Source organism: Micrasema longulum, unplaced genomic scaffold (assembly GCF_059751315.1).
Source record: "Micrasema longulum isolate JH-2025_06_02 unplaced genomic scaffold, ASM5975131v1 h1tg000855l, whole genome shotgun sequence".
Lineage (NCBI taxonomy): Eukaryota > Metazoa > Arthropoda > Insecta > Trichoptera > Brachycentridae > Micrasema > Micrasema longulum.
In genome coordinates, this window is record NW_028278047.1 from 129,781 (window position 1) to 150,234 (window position 20,454).

At 31.4% G+C, this 20,454-nt stretch overlaps 1 protein-coding gene across 1 annotated transcript in view; it reads left to right on the forward strand.

The window, feature by feature from the left end:
- LOC148278610 (uncharacterized) overlaps positions 1 to 20,454 on the forward strand; it is a 99,796-nt gene that overhangs the window by 74,921 nt on the left and 4,421 nt on the right. Inside the window, exons 4-5 of the mRNA XM_088231150.1 lie at positions 12,453 to 12,589; positions 20,260 to 20,411. Of these exons, the coding sequence (XP_088087276.1) occupies positions 12,453 to 12,589; positions 20,260 to 20,411 (289 nt within the window). The remainder of the gene's footprint in view (positions 1 to 12,452; positions 12,590 to 20,259; positions 20,412 to 20,454) is intronic.

Consider the following 20,454-nt stretch of genomic DNA (forward strand, 5'->3'; position numbering starts at 1 on the left):
TAATGTTATTATTTTTTTCATGTCTTATCTTCCTTGAATTTAATCTAAAAAATCTGTTTTCCGTTTTACTGCCTCTATTTTTCTTTTATAAGTGGGGCATTCTGTGCTCCATGATGGATGGTTATCATTGAGCTGGAGCTTTAGTCGGTCGTTTACTTTTCTGCAATTTATGCATTTATGGTTGTTTGCTTCAGTGGTGCATTCACTATAACTGTGATTGCCTGCGCACCTAGAGCAGGACTTGTTGTTTTTGCAATGCTGGGCTTTGTGATTATATCCATTACATTTGTAACAACGTAGTATAGAGAAATGTGTGTATACTGAGCACCTATCCCATCCAATGTTGATTTTTTCGTTCTGAAGCATCTTTTCATACGTCTTTCCGTCTACTTCCAGAAAAACGACAAAATATGTTTCATCTTTACGATTTTTCATCTCTTTTATATACTTAACTGAAATTTTACTATTTGCTTCAAAGTTATTTTGTATTTGGATTTTTTCCTCAATCTCTTCTGGATCGAGTTTTTCGGTTAGGCCAATGATCTTTAAAATTGGTTTTTTCTTTTCTGGAATATTTACTTCATATTTGTCTCCTAATTTTCTTCTTACTTCTTCTCGCATAGTGATTGTGTCTTCTTGCCCTTTACATGTTATAAATATAGATCCTTTTTTCAAGTTTCTTATACCAGTTACTCCCTTTTCAACAGGGTCGATGTGTTTTTTAATATCCTTTGTCGTTGTCTCAGCTGATTGCTCGCTTTTTGGTTTGATAATAATCATTGGGTCCGCTTTTTTAGTTTGGTTAAAGTACGTAGTATTGGTTTGTTCTGGTTTTGTATTCAATATTTTGATTTTTTCATTTATTTCCGATATATTTTTTACTATTTGAGTAGTCAGAGGCCTTAAAATCTTCAATTCTCCTCTCATTTCCGCATTTTCTGATACTAGTTTTGCTATAATGTGATATAGGTTATCGGTTTCTGCGTTTATTTTGTCTCGTTGAAGAACTGAAAACTTCATTTTCCCTTCTGACATTATTGATTTTATATTTTGTATAAACGTGCGGGCTTCAATCAGGGGATTTTGGTAATACATATTTGACGTTTCCAAAGTTTCACCTTGCAGGGAGCTATCATTGCCTGGGCTTTTTGTGTATTCCTCTGGGTCAGAGTTTCCCTCTGAGAGAGATCTGACGATTTTGTTTCTCTCCTCGTTCTGTTTAGGTGATCTTGGTGTCAATGTTGATTTGTTAAATGGGTTGATAGGTGTGTTACTGTACATTTTTTTTTTTTTTTTTTTTGTTTAGGCCAAAATAAATTTCAACAAAATTTATATGTATGTATATTTACGCAAATAGATTTATTTTTGTGCTAATCAAATTGCTTTCTCCCAGGCGCAAGTTTTCAAAACCTAGTTTTGTCGATAAAACAGGTAGGCAAAAGTAGATTTCTGTGCTAAGGACCATGTAGGTAAAGCAGATTTAAAGTAGTATTGGTCGGTTAAAACAGGTAACTTCCTTTACCACTATGCTGTCCTGTCACAACATGAATTTTATTGATGCTTGTAATTATCAATTTGTAGGTAATAGTTATGTTAAATATATTTTTTTTTTTAATTCTTGTTTTTACTCACTTATTTTTGGGGAGATCCTAAGTAATTTATATCTTTTTGTTGCTTGTGTTTAGTTTTACAATTTAGTATATATTTTTTTGTGCTTCACTTACATACTTGGTTGAAAACAATTTAATATTCTAGAGCGAATTTTGACTGAACTATGTTAACTAGTAGTGTGTGTGTCACTGTGACTGTACGTGTGAAATGGGCCTACGTGGGTAATATTATACCCGGATTCATGAAATTTGACAACTGACAACCATTTACAAATTACAGTCCTTCTCAGAACTCGTCAGAAATTGAATCGGTCATTTAAGAAACTTCATTAGTCAGGATTTTAGGGGTTGCAACTTTGACTTCAAACTCACTTAATTCCGTTAAGAAACCGATATTTTATAAAAAAATAAGGGAAATTAAAAAAAATACGCTATTAGCTACTTTTTTATTTGTGTTAAAGATAAAAATTTCTTTCAAAATTTTCTAAAAAAAATGTTTTTCTGTGATTTCTATAAAATGTTTAGACTGACTGACTGATAAGGTTTCTCAAAGGACGGATTCAATTATGTAATTTAACAATATTTTTTGGGCTTAAAAGGACAAAAAATAATTTGTAATTCTCGGAACCAGACGACTCTGGTCGTACTTTCTACTCAATCAAGGTCAGGGAAACTTTTAAATGCGCGACCTTTTTACGTGTAAAACGTTTTCTTGGTGAAGAAAAAATAAGAATATTCAGAGCTACCAAGAAAAACTTTGAAATTATTAGTGCCATTCACAATAGTCCTACATATGCGTACTATCGTTCTCTTCAATGGTGGATATAGAAGCTTAAAAGATAAATAGGTCTAATAACTAAAATTAAGAAAATAATTTCGTTATATGCGTCTCAAACACAAAACCATGATTCGACAAATTGGCAAAAAATCAACATTCATGGCCTTCTCATTGAAATTATTGTATTTTTACTTTAGTGTAGGACCTAAATAAATGCTCAAGAATTGTGCCAAAGAGAGGTAGATGTAACAAAATAGAAACAATGCGAGAAAAACTCAATTGGATACCATCAAAAAGTGATTGATATATAAAATGCTTTTTTTATATTTAATTTTTTTAGCAATCGAATGCTCAAATACTTCATCAATAGTGTAAAGCTGCCATAAAAAAAACAGAATCCCTAAATTGTATTTTGTATGAAGGTTTAAAAATGTATGAAGAGATGCCTAAATGAGTAATAAATGAAAAGACTTTGAATGAAGAGAAATGTTTTATTTACTGCAAAATGATAAAAATTAATATGTAACTAAAGTAAGTGTAAATATTAGTTTATATACAAAGCTAGTTTATTACAAGTAAATAAATAACGTCGGCCTCGTGGTGTTGTGGTCAGCGCGTTTTCTTGCCATCCAAAGGTCTCGGGTTCGATTCCCGACAAAGTTGATGTGAAATCTTTTTTTAAAACGGTGTTTTAGTACTAGAATATTTCTTATTTCCTGAACTGGCAGCTGAGGCGTAAGACTGATCATATTTTAAAAAAATAGATCAAGATACGCTGCGATTGATGTAACAACCCTATGCACCATTAAGTGCGGAAAGGGAATAAAGAAGAAGATGAAAAAATAATTGATAAATGAAATAAAAAACAATGTTTTTGGCATGTACAAATGTTTTCAGACAGGCTGGATTTCCTCCCTTGGGAGTTATTTATATCTAAATTTATTGCAACAGAGAGGGAAAATTTTTTGAAAAGGGAATATGAAAGTCTAGGCATTTACATTAAAATAGTTTTCAAGCGTTGCCTAGTAGGTGAATTGGTTTAGCTGAATGAATCTCAACCGCATGATAAAGGTTTCAGCTCTTTTACTGTACAAAAGTCAACAGATGGAAGAGTTGAGGAAACGTGGATGTTTAAACATAGGCAGAATGGTGAATGTTACGCACTTTGTAAAGTGGCCACTTAAATTAGCCCATGACATGTCATAAGCCCTGTAAATGCCTAGACTTTCATATCCCCTTCTCAAAAATGTTTTTCCTCTCTGTTGCAACAAATTTAGATAAAAATAAACAACTCTCACATTTTACTGCCTTGGTTGTGACCGCGACCCCCTAAAGCCTTTGCGACCCACAGGTTGAGAAACATTGGTGTGGGTAAATATGCATTCAGATTGTGGTTACATGGTATTTTATCCACTATCGATATTACGTGGGTAATTCAATATTAGCCGAAAGTATTTAAATTGGGATTTTATTGATCAATTATAACATTAACCGCTCATGTAGAAATATGAGACGCACTATCGGCCCGTCTTGAATAATGAACATCTTGTACCTATAAACATTTTTAGACATATACCACATGGCATTAAAAGTTATTACCTATATTTAAAACTATCTATAATTTATGGCCCATCCATAACCAAAACAATGAGAGTTTTTGGAATAGAAATTGAGGTTCCGTTAAGTATTCATCATTATCGTAAGAAAGAACAGAAGAATGGAAGAAAGAGATACAAAATATAAGTAGTTTAAAAAAAATGAAAAAATTAACCCGCTTCGCCTCTATTTTGAGGCTTGTCAGTATGTGGAATAGAAGGGAAATGGAAGGAGGTAATGAAAAATACATCATAACACCCAGACTAATTGAGAAAAATCTTTCTATGATTGTTTTATTGCAACTAGCGGGAATCGAACCCGCGACGCCAGTTTTACAGTTGGCCGCCTAACCAACTGCGCCACGGTGCCTGTCTTGGAGTATGGATCATAACTGAAATATTTTTAAAAAAGCACTCGAATTTTTTTCTTAAATACCTAAATATTTGTGTTCCTTTGATTTTTCCAAATATTCATATTTTACGACAATTTTCAGAGTTGTAAATAACTTACTTTTAGAAAATCCCCCCAAAAATTTAAATTTGTGTAAATCATAAGAACCCAAATACCGTATTTTTCGGACCATATGACGCACTTTTTTGCTCTAAAATTTCATAATAATTACCCCAATTTTTTAATTGGGTGTCTTTGTGTCCGATGCGTCTTTTTGTCTTCAAAATACTGTACGTATTTTAAAAAAATAAATTTGAAATAAAGAAAACCGGTTTTCGGACTTCGAACCTCTGATCTGTGAGTCAGTCCGCAACTCTAGCTACGGGACCAAAAACGGCTTCAATTCATCAACATTATTATACCCATTCATATTTATTATCGGAGTTGGGATACAACATAATGATAAGTGGAAGCACGTACATAATTCAATTATAGCAAAATAATACAAATTTAATATTATTACATTGACATACATATATTTTTAAAGGGCATCTGGACAACACGCTTAATAGTATATAAATCTATGCAATATCTCGCCGCAGTCTCCTGCAATGGTCTCTTCCTTTGGACAAAATCCAGACATGTACACTCCTCTTGAAAATACTTTTCGTTTGGAGAACTTAATATCTTCATCCAGGACATTGAACACTGTTGAGGCCACAAAAGATAAGTTCCTCCGAGCAAACGTCGTACGTATTTTTGGAATAAATTAATTCAAATTACAGGAAAACCTCGCCCGAGCATTCTGCTGGGATCTACGGTTGTGGCCACAGGGCCAGAAACGTGTCAATGACTCTTTTCAAAAATATTGTCTAATGTCCAGTACCTTCATGAATTGGAACAATGTCTCAGATGGGAAAGTGGGGGGACATCGCAGCATCACTCTTAGTATTAATTTTTGTACGTTTATCAGGGGGTTCATGATAGACGCAGTGCAACCTCCCCAGCCCACTATACCATAGGTATGGTAGGGCTGGAAAATAGGAAAATACATAGTTCTGAGATTGCCAATATCCAAGATGTTCCTAAATGAGCAAAATACATGATACAGTTTTTTTAATCTGGAAACGAGCGATTGGACCTGAACCTCCCATCGTAGATTTTTGACAATAATTATTCCCACTGTGTCAAATTCACCATTCTTCCGTCTGTCAATTTTCGTGAAGCTTAAGAGCTAAAACCTTCATTGATGCGGGTGAGATTCAACAAATGAAATAATTTAAGGAATAAAGATGTTTAAATATAGGCATAATGGTAAATGTTCCAAAGTGTGTAAAGCGACCCTGTAGATGCCTGTACTTCTATATTACCTCCTCAAAAATGTTCCTCATCTCTATTGTAATATGCTAAATCTATCAAAATAGAACTGCATGTGAATGTTAGTTTTTATTACCGTGGGTCCTATCAGCATGTTGGTCTTTTTTTTGTAACCACCAAGTTGGGTAGTGGGATTTGCATGTAATTAGTGTTCTGACTAAGAGACGGGTACGTCTTAAAATCGCTATACATAGAAAAGTCCGCAAGTGTTTATATACAAAAATTTACTAACATGTTTTGAAATATTTGGTCCACAAAATTAAAGCTTTTAATATTAAAAATAAATCTTAAATTTCGTGTGTACTTAAAAGACCATCCTGGCTGAAAGGGTTGATTGAATGTACTTTGGCGTCTTGGACGAATAGGCATTCGGAGCATTAATTTGCAAATTGCTTAATTGGTTTTAAAATATTTCTTGTTTAGAATTATTTTAAAATGTCTGTATATCTAAATCAGTATGCATTGATATCTTCTATCCCACAAGTCCAAAAAAGGGGTATACTCGTGTAATGTAAAAGTAATAAGCGTACGTACACAGTAACCCACCCAACCTACGACTTTATTATTCTGACCACATACACCGTATCATATTACGAGTATTTGAATGTGGTTTAATTTATTGCCACACCGAAGAAAAGCATTCCAACCACTGTCAAAACTGTATAATAATCTCGTAATAATATTAGTTCCACCCATACTCGAGTTAAAGATGAGTACCCAATTGCCTTAGAAGGAAATAGTAATATCTTTTTTCCATTCAAAACATTTCACACGTATGAGTTGTAAACATTCAAAAAGTGATTTGTCACAGAAATATAGTTTGAAAAATGTATTTTTATTTTTATTTCTTCTTCTCGATCCTGGAGATTGGTTTGCAACAAAGTCATGCATCTTGTCAGCCTCTGCTCTGCAGCCCTCTTCAGCTCAACATATGAGGCGCAATTCAAATCCTCGCACAGTTTTTTTTATTAGAAATTTTATTTATAAACCCTTACGGATAACATACATTTAATATATTCTACTGTTAATGATAATATTTTAAACATATTTTGTAGAGGTTGTCTGAGACTTTTGTTTAGTTTTGTCTGGTGGTTTATTGTATATTATCAGTCCCTGGTTTATTGGTCTCGACTGTCCTTGTCTCGTTATAGAAGGTTTTATAAGCTATTTATTTATTTATTTATTAGTGTGTACACGGCACAAATGCCTTTTATAAACATGAATATAAACATAAACTGGGCAATGGTATAGGGAATTTCGGAGCTGTCCATTAATGGAATTATTGACCTAATCTCTCCATAATCTATTTACTATGCACTGGGTATCGCAAATCCATCTAACTTCTTGACTCTAGATTCTGCCTCTTTTGGGTTTCCCTGCGATTGCCTTTAGTACTTTCATCTCTGACGTTCTGAGCAGTTATTTGGTTTTTCTATCTAGTTTTTCTACTAGGTTTTCGTATTTTTTATTTTCTCTCTATCTATCCTCGCCTCTGTTATATACACCATGATTTGGTCTGACACACGTTTTGTATATCCGAATTATGTTTCCAATAATCATGTTTTTATTGTACTATACGACATTTCTTAGGCATCCAGATGTTTACTAACTGAGATGGATATGTTCTCATCATCACTATGGCAGCATCATCTGCATGGCATGTGATGTTAATGACCTTATCTCGCTTAGTGGATTCACTACTTTTTTTTTTCTTAAAAGCGTTTGTTTTTATATATTTATTCTGCTTGTGTAGGAAAAGGTTTTTGGCGTCTATATTGTTGTGCTATATTTAGTTATAAAGGTCCTAAAATTGCTTTGTTTCTTTGTCTCAATATGTGTTATTTTCTAAATGTTAATATTACTTATGTCCTAAATTGAGTTGTTGTTACTCCTGGGAATGTAATTCAACGTATTATACTTCTAAAATACTTTGTGTTATATGATTTAAAAATAAAAAAAATATAGAAAAAAAAAATTTAATATAGAATACATTTAACATAACAGTGTTTTTTTACAAAAATATGAAATAATATTAAAAAAAAATTGATATTCTCGTATTGTGTCCATGTTTACTACAATTTTTTTTCAAGTTTTAGTTTTTTGTCCACAATTACATCAGTGGCTAATTTATGAATAAATTTTAAGGATTCTAGTTAAAAAAGTTCAGTTACATTTAATTGTTTAGTTTGTTTAAAAAGTTCTCTAGTTACTGTTAGATAAGGGAAGGGAGATCATATACTAACTTTAAAATTTTATTTTTGTAGTCCATTTACGTCATTTTGATTTCCTGTTCCCCATAGTAGTTGCAAATAACATATTTTAGTTTTTACACAGGCTTCATACATTCGTTAATTAATTAATTTGAATTTTTTTAATTTCCTAAATTAAAAAAAATACTTGCGTTCTTATGATTTACCCCAATATTTACCTATTTCGGGGTCGTTTAAAACCAGTTCATATCAGAAATTAGAAAATAGGAAACAAGTTAGAATAGAGTGGGATTTGAATCTCGGACCTCTGATCAGTTAGTCCGCAACACTAGCCACGGGACCACATCCCGATTAATATTGTGTTCAATTACACTATATAGTTTTACCCATTTCCTGCTGACTTACTTGGACCTAAAAGTGCATAAGGCACTGCATTGTTACGACTATCCATATAAAAAAAAGGAACTCACACAATTGATATATATGTATCCACTAGATTCGGCACTAAGCACCCGTCCTGTGTTCCGTTCTATTGAGGTTTCGGAACTAATCTTGTATTTGGTAGGAAATAGTGTTTTACGCGCAGCGGTCAGTAAATGTGAAACAGTGTAAAAAGGCTCGACATACAACTTTGAATTCACAGTAAACTGGCGTAGACAGTCAGTTTTTTTTACTCCACAAACACGTTTTGTACGGTGGAGTTGATGAGGTATGACGCGACAACGCTTATGTTTAGAACATAATTTGAACATATCGTTCTATGAAGCATCATCTCTATTTAATTACACCTCAGTGACTCATACTCGCAATTTTATTTTGTACCCAGAATTGAAAGTAGGTTATTTGAATATTTTTTTATCGTTTTATATCTTAAGGCACTTTTAATGTATACAGTTCAACATTATATTTATGATAATTTTTCACTTTGATTTACGAATTTTCAAAAGCGAGTATGTCGTACCGAGCAAAATAGAATAATCTGATAAAATAATGTTTCAAGATAAAAAAGAGTCTGAAGTAATTTCGTAATTTCACTAATGGAATCAGTTTAGTTAAGAGAAGGCGGTGGCTGAGAATTTTAATAAATAGGTATTTGAACATTATTCTTCGGTCTTTTTCTCGCAAATGCTTCCCTGATACTGTACGAAAAAGACAACTGCACTTCGGACTAATTATGTCACACTAAAACCGATGTTTCGTTGTCCCGTTTTCCGCACCTCAAAACTGAACCGATTTTGTTGTTTTATTTTTTAGAAAGAGTATCAGAATAGAATTTCCCTATCAACACCGTTTGCGTTTTTAAAAAATAGTAACTCAACTGTCTGAATTATTGCATCTTTTTATAAAAATATATAGATAAGAATCTTGAAAGAGCTGAAACATTTTCTGATGCTGGTAATCCAAATTGTTTCTCTTCCAGAAAATACGTTAAAATAATTTTCCTAATATGACAAAATATTTAAAATAAGGGAATTTTGTTCGTCTTAAAGAACGATTTGATTTATCAACAAAATTATAATGTTTGTCCACATCTTTCAACCTCTTGAAAACAAATTTATGTAATATTATTTGCTCTTTTTTGTAGAGAGCGTATCAAAAACGTTGGAATTCATACTTGCGGTCATTATTAATTTGATACCACGCCTTGATCAAGGTGTGGTTAAAAACTTCGAAAGTTCGTTCGAAGTAAATACAACCATCCTAGAAAAAGAATCGCTCTTACATAATAGATTAATATATTTCATATAAGTAATCTCGCACATCCGATGAAATAAAGCCACAACTAAAACTGAATAAGTTATAAAAAAACTCACATATTCTAAAAAAAATACATCATTCTAGCTTTACGATTCACCCGCTTGTTAGCTGTATGAAACACATATCAACACTTATCCGAACGCCACTGTCTTCAAACAGTGTCATATTTTAACAATTTTCCATTTAACAATTGATATATTATTTCAAAAATGTTTCGTTCATAGTATTTTTTAAGATAAATCTAAATATAAATGACACATCTGCATTGCTTTAATCCTTTATAGGGCAATGACCGAAATCGGTTAGTATAATTAACCAGTCACTTTAAGAGCCATATTTCCAAAACCGCCCATAGAAATTTCAACTTTATCATAAAAAAAAAAAACTTCAATATGTTGTCCAGAATGGTCGTTGGTTAAGTTATTGTTCCAACCGCGTGAAGTTGGCGCGGTTACTTAGAAATCCACGTGTTTATGGCGTAGTCAAAACGGTTGTAAAAAAATGTAATTTCTGATATTTATACTTGTGTTTGTAATTGTCAATATTCTGTAATAAAAATTTGTAAAGAATATCTGTGTATTTTTATTATATATATTGATTTTCTTACATAACTTTAAACAATCATTAGTCAATATACTGATCGATGAAAAATTTTGTTTTTCTGAAAATCTAAAAAATATATAGTTTTTTTTAATCGAATTTATTTTATGTGGGCAATAAGTATTTTAAAATTTAACATTTGAAATTAAAATTCTTTTATAATAATTTTGCCCTATAAAGGATCGAAGGGTGAAAATAAAAATAAAAAAACTCAATGAAAATCCGTGGGAAGATAACGTGTTTATTTAGTTTTTTGGGTGTCCTGGAAATTCAGATTTTTTGAGTTTTAACTCTATTTCATCAAATGTGCGATATCTATTCGTATTCTTGAAAATTTCGATTGGCGCTCATTTGAAAGTTCTGTCTATAAGCGAGAATATTTTTTTACCCCACTTCATAAAAACCATTAACACACCTTCTTTAATGATGTTTTGGTGCAATGTAAACTGAAAAGATTTTTCAAATCATGCACAAAAAATCCTTATTTGGAATTTCACAAAAATGACGTTTTATAAATTGTTCATAATATAATAAGAAAATCGGCGTTTATTATAGATAATAATACAATATTTTCTTTTCGCAAAATAGTAATAAGTGTATCCAACACAATTAAGTCAAATTAAATTAAAAGCAAACATATTTGACACTGTCTATACTCACGAGGTATAATTAATACCTGTTCTGAGGTAGGCAGCATTAACTTATTTTAATATAATATGGCATATTATTTAGTTTTAGTGATGTCTAGATGTGATTTAAATATGGAAATCGCATGAAAAATAAATAATATTGAAATATATGAAAATCTTACAAAAATGATGGAACTAAAAAAAACAAAACTGGCAGTATATAAAACAGAAGAAAACATATGGAAAAAAAATATAAACAATACAAAATATCTCCAGAAAAGATATGAACTGATAAAAAAATGATAGAATCTACTGAAATAATAACATGAAGTTTGATAAAATAACAAATACGACACCCTGACAAAAAAAAATAATCACACATAAACTCCTAAAGCCGGGCCGGTTTTTTTATTAGAAGTATAAGTTTTGCCTTACTTAAGTTTAAAATAACCGTTGCGTTGGAAAAAGTTAAAGTTGTTAAAGCATAACTAACTGCAAATCGCGTTGTTTGACATCAATTTGACATCTGTTTATACTAACGTTATCCCTGTATAACATCTATCCACAGTATCTCTGTTTAAATTACGTCTGAAGAAGCATCTCCTTTCTCTTCCTTAATCTCTCTTCGGCACATTGACATGAAATATTTATTTAAAAATGTGTTTTTAAACTAGAATATTTTATAGTCCCTGAACTGCTACCTAAAGCGTAAGACTGATGATCTTACCCTGACCTAACAAAAAATGATTAAGATACACTGAGATTGGTGTACCAATGTAGCGCCCTATGCACCATTGGGTGCGGAAAGGGAATTATGATGATGTATATGTAATATTCTGTCTTTTGCTTGTGGTCTTTGTTGTATGGTTAACTTAAGACAAGATCTGGACTTTTTTAGTTTAAGTTTAAAGCGATTTAAACGAGCACTAACGATTGAAGGATTTCCTCATCAAGAATCAAAACTTTAAGGTGTAAAGTTGTGTTTATCCAGTTCCAATATATTTGTGTTGTTTAAAATTACAGTGTTTTTTTTGTTGTTTGCTTTTGTGTTTATTTTGACATCTGGTGATAATTTACTATTTGAGAAAAAAATGTATTAAAAACATGCCGATTTGCTTTTATTTATTGTTAGTTTGGCGCGATCTAGATTTTTTTACTTTTGTTCATTATTTTTTTAAAATAATCCAGATATATATTGTCTCGATGTCCCCTATGTTTGGCAATGCTTCTTTTCTTTTTAAAAAAAATATTTTTGACTATTCTTTTATTGTAATATTAAAACCCTATAAATTGTATAAATGGACAACGTCCGTTAATAAATAAATAAATAATGATACCTCACCAGGTGTAAAGGAATTTTGTAGCGCAGCCATTTAAGAATTGAATAGATATAATTTAATGATCTTTTTGAGAAAACAATATAATTTAAAATAATTCATTACTTGTGGTCTTTGTTTTTCTATATTATTAAAGTATGTAAATCAAGTTTTTCTTTTCCTTTCAGGGTAAAAAGAACCGCGACGCTTCAGTTCAGCAACTTCGCGAGCACATGAAGACTATGTTTATCCCAATTGACCGCAACTTCGTAGTCCTATTTCCTGAAGGAGGATTCTTAAGGAAACGCAGGGAGACCAGTCAAAGGTTGTATCAACTTCTATTTAAAATCTTTGCAATTTATTTTTTAATATATGTTTCCCGTATCCGGGCTCAAGCCTTTCAAGCATTTCAAAAAAAATATACAGATATGTGTCTAAAATTGAACCAATTGTGGTATTCTTATACCATTAATATTCTCTACTCCCTAGAGCCTAGTCTACCCCCTAGAACTTAGGAAATATGACCACATTTCTAATTATCGTAGGCAACTAAAAAGGCTCAAAATTAGACAGCGGAGAGACTATCACTTCTGTTCAATGTACTTCATAGTCCTAACGCTCCTATATACCTGCGTGAAAAATTTCAACGCTTATCAGTTCATGGTTTACCTCGTCGTTCTAATTCTCAAGGCACTCTCTTAATACGCATCCACATTCCTCTTTCTTCTCTAACTCATATACATAGTGTCCATGCGGCTCGACTGTGGAATCATCTCCCATCCATTATCAAAGATGTTACTACATTATCTCTGTTTCAATGACGTCTGAAGAAATATCTCCTTTCTCTTCCTTAATCTCTCCTCCTTTCCTCTTTCCTCTTTTTTTCCTTTTTTCCATTGAGTAATAGTTTTGAGTAAAGGTAATTTATAAACAAATAAGTTTATTTCTATTTTTGTATATCTATATAAGAATAAAACTATTATTTGATTGGTTGGTTGGAAGAAATTGTCATTTGGCAATAAGCCCAAATAACGTTATGTACGAAAAGTTAAATAAATAAATAGATAGTGATAAATTTGAAGGTTTTTAATGCGAATTTTTTTTTAATGCGACAACACTCTGCTTTATATAATGGCCACACTGATGATGTCAAACGTCAAACGGTGTTAAAACTGCTTTAAAAACGAAAATAAAATTTATTCGGTTCGGTCAATTTAACCTTATTAACCCTATTGCGAAATATCACATACTACAAATACCGATAAAAATATTTTTAATGGATTTACAATTATAAATTGTGTATTCAAAATAAATATGGATATTGTGGAGAAATCTTTTTATACATAAATGTAAAAAAAATATTTTATAATAATATTTTGCTAGAAAAACGCGACGTGTTTTCCTTGGTTGTTGTGACGTCAAGATTCGTGATTATGTTCCAAACAAATCTCAATATTCAGGAACAAATAAACATGAATCGTGACGTATTAGGGGCGTGGCCAATGTAATGACCGCTTTTGCGAGAATCTAAAATTACACATTTAAAACTAGTTTTCATGCTACTAATAATTAGCAAAAAAACATTTTTTACTGGACTGTATTTTATAGACCTTTCTTACTTTAAAAATGTTTTTTAAAAAGTTGTATATCCCAATTATGTGTTTTAGGTAATGTTTAGGGTCGCAATAATGTTCTAAATGAAAATCATCACGTTTGATTTCATGTGTTCATATTTTTTGACGTATAATCATCACAGTGGCCATAAATGAAACAAAAATTTCTTGCATGGAAAATAATAAATATAATAATAAATAAAATAAATATTCCTAAATTAACCGCTCTCTAGGGGATAGAGAAGATTTAAAATTGTACCTCAAGGGTGATATTTCAAACGCTCTTGGGGCCGTAGAAAATATTTATCTCGCGTATTTTGCATGTAGGTAAATACGCGAGATAAAAGTATTTTCTACGGCCGCGAGAGTGGTTCAGAAAAGCACCGCAGGTAGTTACAATCGAATGATACGGAGTTTATACCTTCACTATGACGATATGGTTGAATTAAAATTCTCCCGAGCGATTACGAAGATAAATTATCGAGTTTTGAAGTAAGTACATCGATAGTTATCATACAGTACGGAAGCGTTCATTGTTCATGCGAGCACTTTTTGCTTTAATTTCTATTCATTTACATAGATCTAAATTTGTTGCAACAGAGAGGGAAAACATTTTTGAGAAGGACATATGGAAGTCTAGGCATTTACAGAGCCTTGTCATTGGCTGTTTTAAGTAGCCACTTTACTAACTGTTTAACATTCCCCATTCTGCCCGTGATTAAACATCTGCATTTCCTCAACTCCTCCATCTGTTGACTTTTGTGAACTATAATGAAAAACATTTTTATTTTTGTCAGCATCACTACTGATAATTACAATCTTATCGAACAATATTAACAAATCAAACAAAAGAGTACATAAAATAGTAAAATGATTAATCAGTAAAAAAGATCAAGACATCCCAATTGAAGGCATTAATGACTCATGAACTTTTCGACTTATTAATTTTATAAACTATCCTCTTATTTTTTTATTTAGTAGTCTATCCTCTGTCTCACTAGAGTCAAATCCCGGAGCAGCGAGATCTAGCTATTTATGGGAGCGTTATAACCAAGTTCTACCATATTAACAAAATTTGCAGCCCTGATAAATGAAAAGGTTTTATTTTGCCGAGTTATACGCAAATAAAGGCAAACACAGGAAAAAATCACACGAAAATCTGACTTTTGAATACGTGTCACTATTTATTGTGCACAACAATCGAAAAATTAACTTTTGAAAAACACGCAAAAAACTTTTCAACCAAGTAAATCGCAATAAAATTGAAAAGAACTTTTTTAAAAAATTCAATTATAAGGCTATAATTATATCGAGAAAGAGAGAAAAATGCGTCATAAAAGTCTGTAAAAAAAGTTTTTAAAATTTGCATTCATTACTGCATACAAAAAATTGCCGTAAACTTGTTAAAATGCAGTATTAAAACTTAATATAGGAAAAAAAACTACTTTTAGTCTATTACCGCCTAAAATGTAGTATTTCATAAGGCTTACTGCGTTTTAGTTGGTTTTTGGAGAAAACTGCCTTTTTATAATTTACCCAAATATTTCAATATTTGGTGCCCATTATCAACAAGTTGTAAATAACTCCCTGTTGGAATACGGAAATCAAGTTGGGGTAAAGTGGGATTCAAATCTTGGACCATTGATCCACGAGACCGCAACACTAGCCACGGGACCATAACCCGATTCGAATTATATATATATATATATAAATATATATTTTTTTAAAACACGTGTCGTTCATTTTTACAAATAAAAATATTTAACACTATCAGGCCATATTTTTTTTAAAACGCGTTTTAGTTAGTATTTCAATCATTTATCAGTGGCGAACGGTGACTTTTTTTATAGGTAAGCTTTATTTTTTTTCATAATTTGTACCTGCATGTACAAACATACATATAAGTAATCTCGCAAATAAGTGGAGGCGTATAAAAAAAAAAGTATATACAGGTACACGGATTTTTTTTCTATGGTTTTGTGTAAAAACAACTTCATCTCTTCAGCTCCAGTTTCACCTGCTGGCAACAGAAGACGCAATACCTACTTATTTTTAATCAAAATAATTTTAACCAATAACCCAACAAACAAACAACAATTAATAACTTTGCGTAATATGTAGGTATATTCTCCATTATTTTAAGACAGTACATGTATGCAAAAGTTTAAAAATTTTTAAATATGTAAAAAAATAAGGATAATAAAATAAGTATATTCATAATTCCTTTTTGTTTGGCACTGATTAAAAACACCGTATATTTGTTTGTAATTTACATTTTATACTGCAAATATTTAGGTACTAATATAAAAGAAAGTAAACATTTTATTGTAAGACGTCACTCCCATTATGTACACAATTTTTTTTTCTTACGATATATATTTTTTTTTTCTGAAAAATTAAAAAAAAACAATAAGATTAGATTTAAATGAATTTATTTATGCCAAAATACATAATTTTAACTTTACATATTACATTACATAACATAACATAACAATAACATTCATTAGAAATATTCGCAATAATATTGCAACAAAAATGTCACGTGACCGCAGCGCTGCGCCGCGCCGAGCCGTCAGTTTCGTTTCCTTCTAAACTGAGAATGAATAATGCAAGAAATTGACGACACCGAGCGAGGCGCCACTAGCTAAAACGCGCGGACTAAAAAATTGGCGTCATATGTCAACAGAATACTATCCGCACTGGGTTTTTGAATGTTAAAATACAGTATTCATTTTGTATTGAAAAATAAGCTGCAATAATCGGAACCGGGCAATGCGCTGGGTGCGCATTTAGCAGCTTATATTTATTTTTTGAGGAAGATATAAACAGTGACGTTAATTTATAATAAATATAGATTATTTTATTTATTCTCCTATAATTAAAACTACTATAAAACATTATTATTGGTAGTGAAATATAATGGTAAGCTGCAAATAATCGATTATATGGACGGTTCGCCCCTGTCATTTATGGGCTAAACACTTGATGTTACTGCATGGATAGGTAATAATTATAGTTTACAACCCTCTAGAGTTGTTTTAGCGAAAAAAGAGTCGGATACACTAATAGCTAATTAAATGTTGATCAATAATTGAATCAATAAATAACTGAAAAACGACAAAATATGAGTTGCGGCAGTTTAGGCTCTGCGCACAGAGCAGGGCCTCTATTGAATACAATAATTATAAATAGAAGGTTATTATCTAATTACAGTGGAATGCTGTTAAGAATTATTGTCAATAAATAACATAAATCGAATACCGTGTAAATTTTTCAAATTATCATTGAGATTTTGAAAAAAATATTGAAATTTTAATGACATTGGCATTGAGAAATCTATCTAAATTGCTCGTTTTTAAATTATTGATAAGCTTATTTATTACAGTATTGTTTATCAAAGGTCACCACTTATTGTGAATAATGTGGTAGTTTATTATAATACTCATACCATTATCATAAAAATGTTGTGATAAGAGTTTGTCCATTGTTTATATAGGTCAATGATTGCTGCTATGTGTGGCATTTTGATAACCAGTCTAACAATGCCAATTCATAAAGGGACGATTACTGAGTATTAATGTATTAGGTTTACTTCTGAACAATAAACTGTGCAAATTAAGTTTACTTGATGAATAATATGATATTTAAAAAAAAAGAAATACGATGTACGCACGTTAAATAAATCGAATGTGATGGTTTTCGAAAGAAACGAAAGTATGACTAAAGGTGAGATCACTTCAAGTAAATTTGTGTATCTACGTAGTATGTTTACTATGACTGGAAATACTAGGAAATATATTGAAAAGAGGGTGAGTACCGGGAACAGAGTAAACGGGATGCTAAAATCAAACTCGGCAAATAAATTATTATCGCAGGAGGCGAAATAACCCGTTCTCAATAGAATCATGGTGCCGACCCTTATGTTTATAAGCGAAATATTGAATTGGAAAACCAAATATTAAAATGGGCTGAATGTTGTCGAAATGCTCACGGGCGAATGTGCAGTAAAACTGTGTACAATAAGTGCACTCGAAATTCGAAATACGTGCATTATGTTAAGGCTTCAGATAAACATTATCAACAAAATCAAGAATGGAGCTATGTGTTGGTTTGGACATTTAGAGCAAATGGACAGTGAAATAACAGTTAAAAATATGTAAGATGCAAATGTTCATTCATTAATTCGTACATCTGATTGGAAATAAGAGGAAATGCCTTAAATAGGTTTTAAATCTTTTTAAATAACGGATTTCAAATAATTCAAGTTAAAAATAACATTTCAGATGCAATAGAAAATAATTTAGGAGTTCTTCGAGGCTCAGTACTGGGGCCTATATTATTTATCATATATTTATAAATGAAATCGGTGAGTCATCATCATCATTCCCTTTCCGCACCTAATGGTGCATATGGCACTGCATTGGTACACCAACCGCAGCGTATCTTGAGCATTTTTGTTACATGAAGGTAAGATGTTCAGTCTTTCGGTTCAGGTACCAGTCGAGGGACTATGAAATATTCAAGTGTAAATGCACCCTTTTAAATAAATATTTCATATCAACCATGTCGGGAATCGAACCCGAGACCTCTTGAATAGTAGGCAAACTCGCTGACCATTACACTACGAGGCCTCTCTCGAGGTGAATCTCTATAATAATTATAGAATCAAACTATTTGGAGACGATGCACTTGTTTACATATCAGGAGAAAATTATGATACAGTAATAAATAAAATGAATTACGATTTAGGAAATATTTCAAAGTCGTTAAAAGTGAATAAATTTATATAAAACATCGCCAAAACAAAATGCATAAATGAATATTGGGAGATAAATACACCTCAAGTATGCAATATCAATGTGATTAATCTAGCCATAAATTCTGTGGATAAAATAAAGTATCTCGGAGTGTACTCAGATATTTTTTATATATTTTAAAACACATTCTCACTATCAAATCAATTATTATTTTCAATTTATGGGAAGATTAGGAAATATAATAGATATAAATAATAGTGTTCTAATCTTTAAAACAAAAATATGTTAAATATATAAATGTCTATCCTTCTATTCTTTTTTTATGTAATGAAAGGAAAATGAAAAACATACAAATTCTTCAAAATAAGGCGATGAGGATTATACTCAAAAGAAATATAATATATTCTAATGTAGAAAGAATGCACAAAGGAATTGCCTTGCTCACAGTGAATCAAGTCAAATGTAGCAATTTTAATCCTTAAAATAATATTAAGCGAATATATTTATTTTTTTAAATAACCAACAATGTCATACATCCGTAACTGGAGATAAAAAATATTAGATTACCGATGAAGAGAAAAAAGGAGTCTCAAAATTCTTTGTACAAGAAATTTAAACTCTACAATGAGTTAGTTACCTGAAGAAATATAAGAAATGGAAAGCCTTGAAATATTTCAAATTAATTTCAGTTTCAATGCTGCGGAGCAGCGTTTATTTAATAATTTAAAATACATATAAAAATTTGTTACCCACTAAGTCTAAAGACTTTTCGGTAGGACACATTTTTTTTTATGACAGGTTTATTTTACTTTATTTTATTTACATTATACAAATTTATTTATTAACAGGCACTGTAAATTAGTATTTTGAAGATATTTCTTCAGTATTTTTTTTTCATTTGAAGATCTTTCATGTTAATGATGGTTTGTGGGAGATCATTGAACAACCTTGGAATAACACAATTACATGTTCGTTCTTCGAAGTAATTTGTAATTCGGGGAACGATCAGGGAGCTCTTAGTTTTTAATCTAGTGTTGTGAGTGTGGGAAACTCTTTTTTATATTCCGGATCAACAACACTTTATATCACTATCCACCATCAATTTGTAGTCACAAAGTAGTTTTACCGGCAGAACATAACATAATTTAAAAATATACTATATATAATTAGAAAAAATATTCAACAATGTTTAAGTATGTCCAAATGCTTACAGACTTGCTGGATATCCTCCCTAGGGAGTTATTCATATTTAAATTTATTTCAACAGAGGGGGAAAACATTATTGAGAAGGGAGAATGTGGACGTCTAGGCATTTACAGGGCTTATGACCCGTCACATCCACATTTCCGAAACTCCTCCATCTGTTGACCTTTGTGAAGTAAAGGATCTGATACCTTTATTATGCGGGTGAGATTCATCCGGCTGAACCAAATCACCTACGAGGCAACGCCTGAAAACAATTTTCCAATTTTTATACTTCTTCTTTTATAAGCCGTTCTTTCTCTGTCCTTTCATAATGCAAATTAAGTTTACTTGCCTCTGCAATACTATTTTAAAACTTGGACCATTGTTTTTCTGTGCTTTAGTATACTATTTTTTTAATGATGTGTAAATCGGCATTTCAGATACGCTGCTAAAAATGAGTTACCCCATCTCACCCATGTGTCCCTCCCTCGTGTAGGGGCGCTCAAAGTCATTATCGATGAAGTAGGACCATATTCAAATTCTGTTGCTCTAAATGGTGACAACCGTCAGCCAATACTGGATAATAATACAGGTGGGAAATAAGATCATTAATTTATGCATTCTTTTTTTAAAAC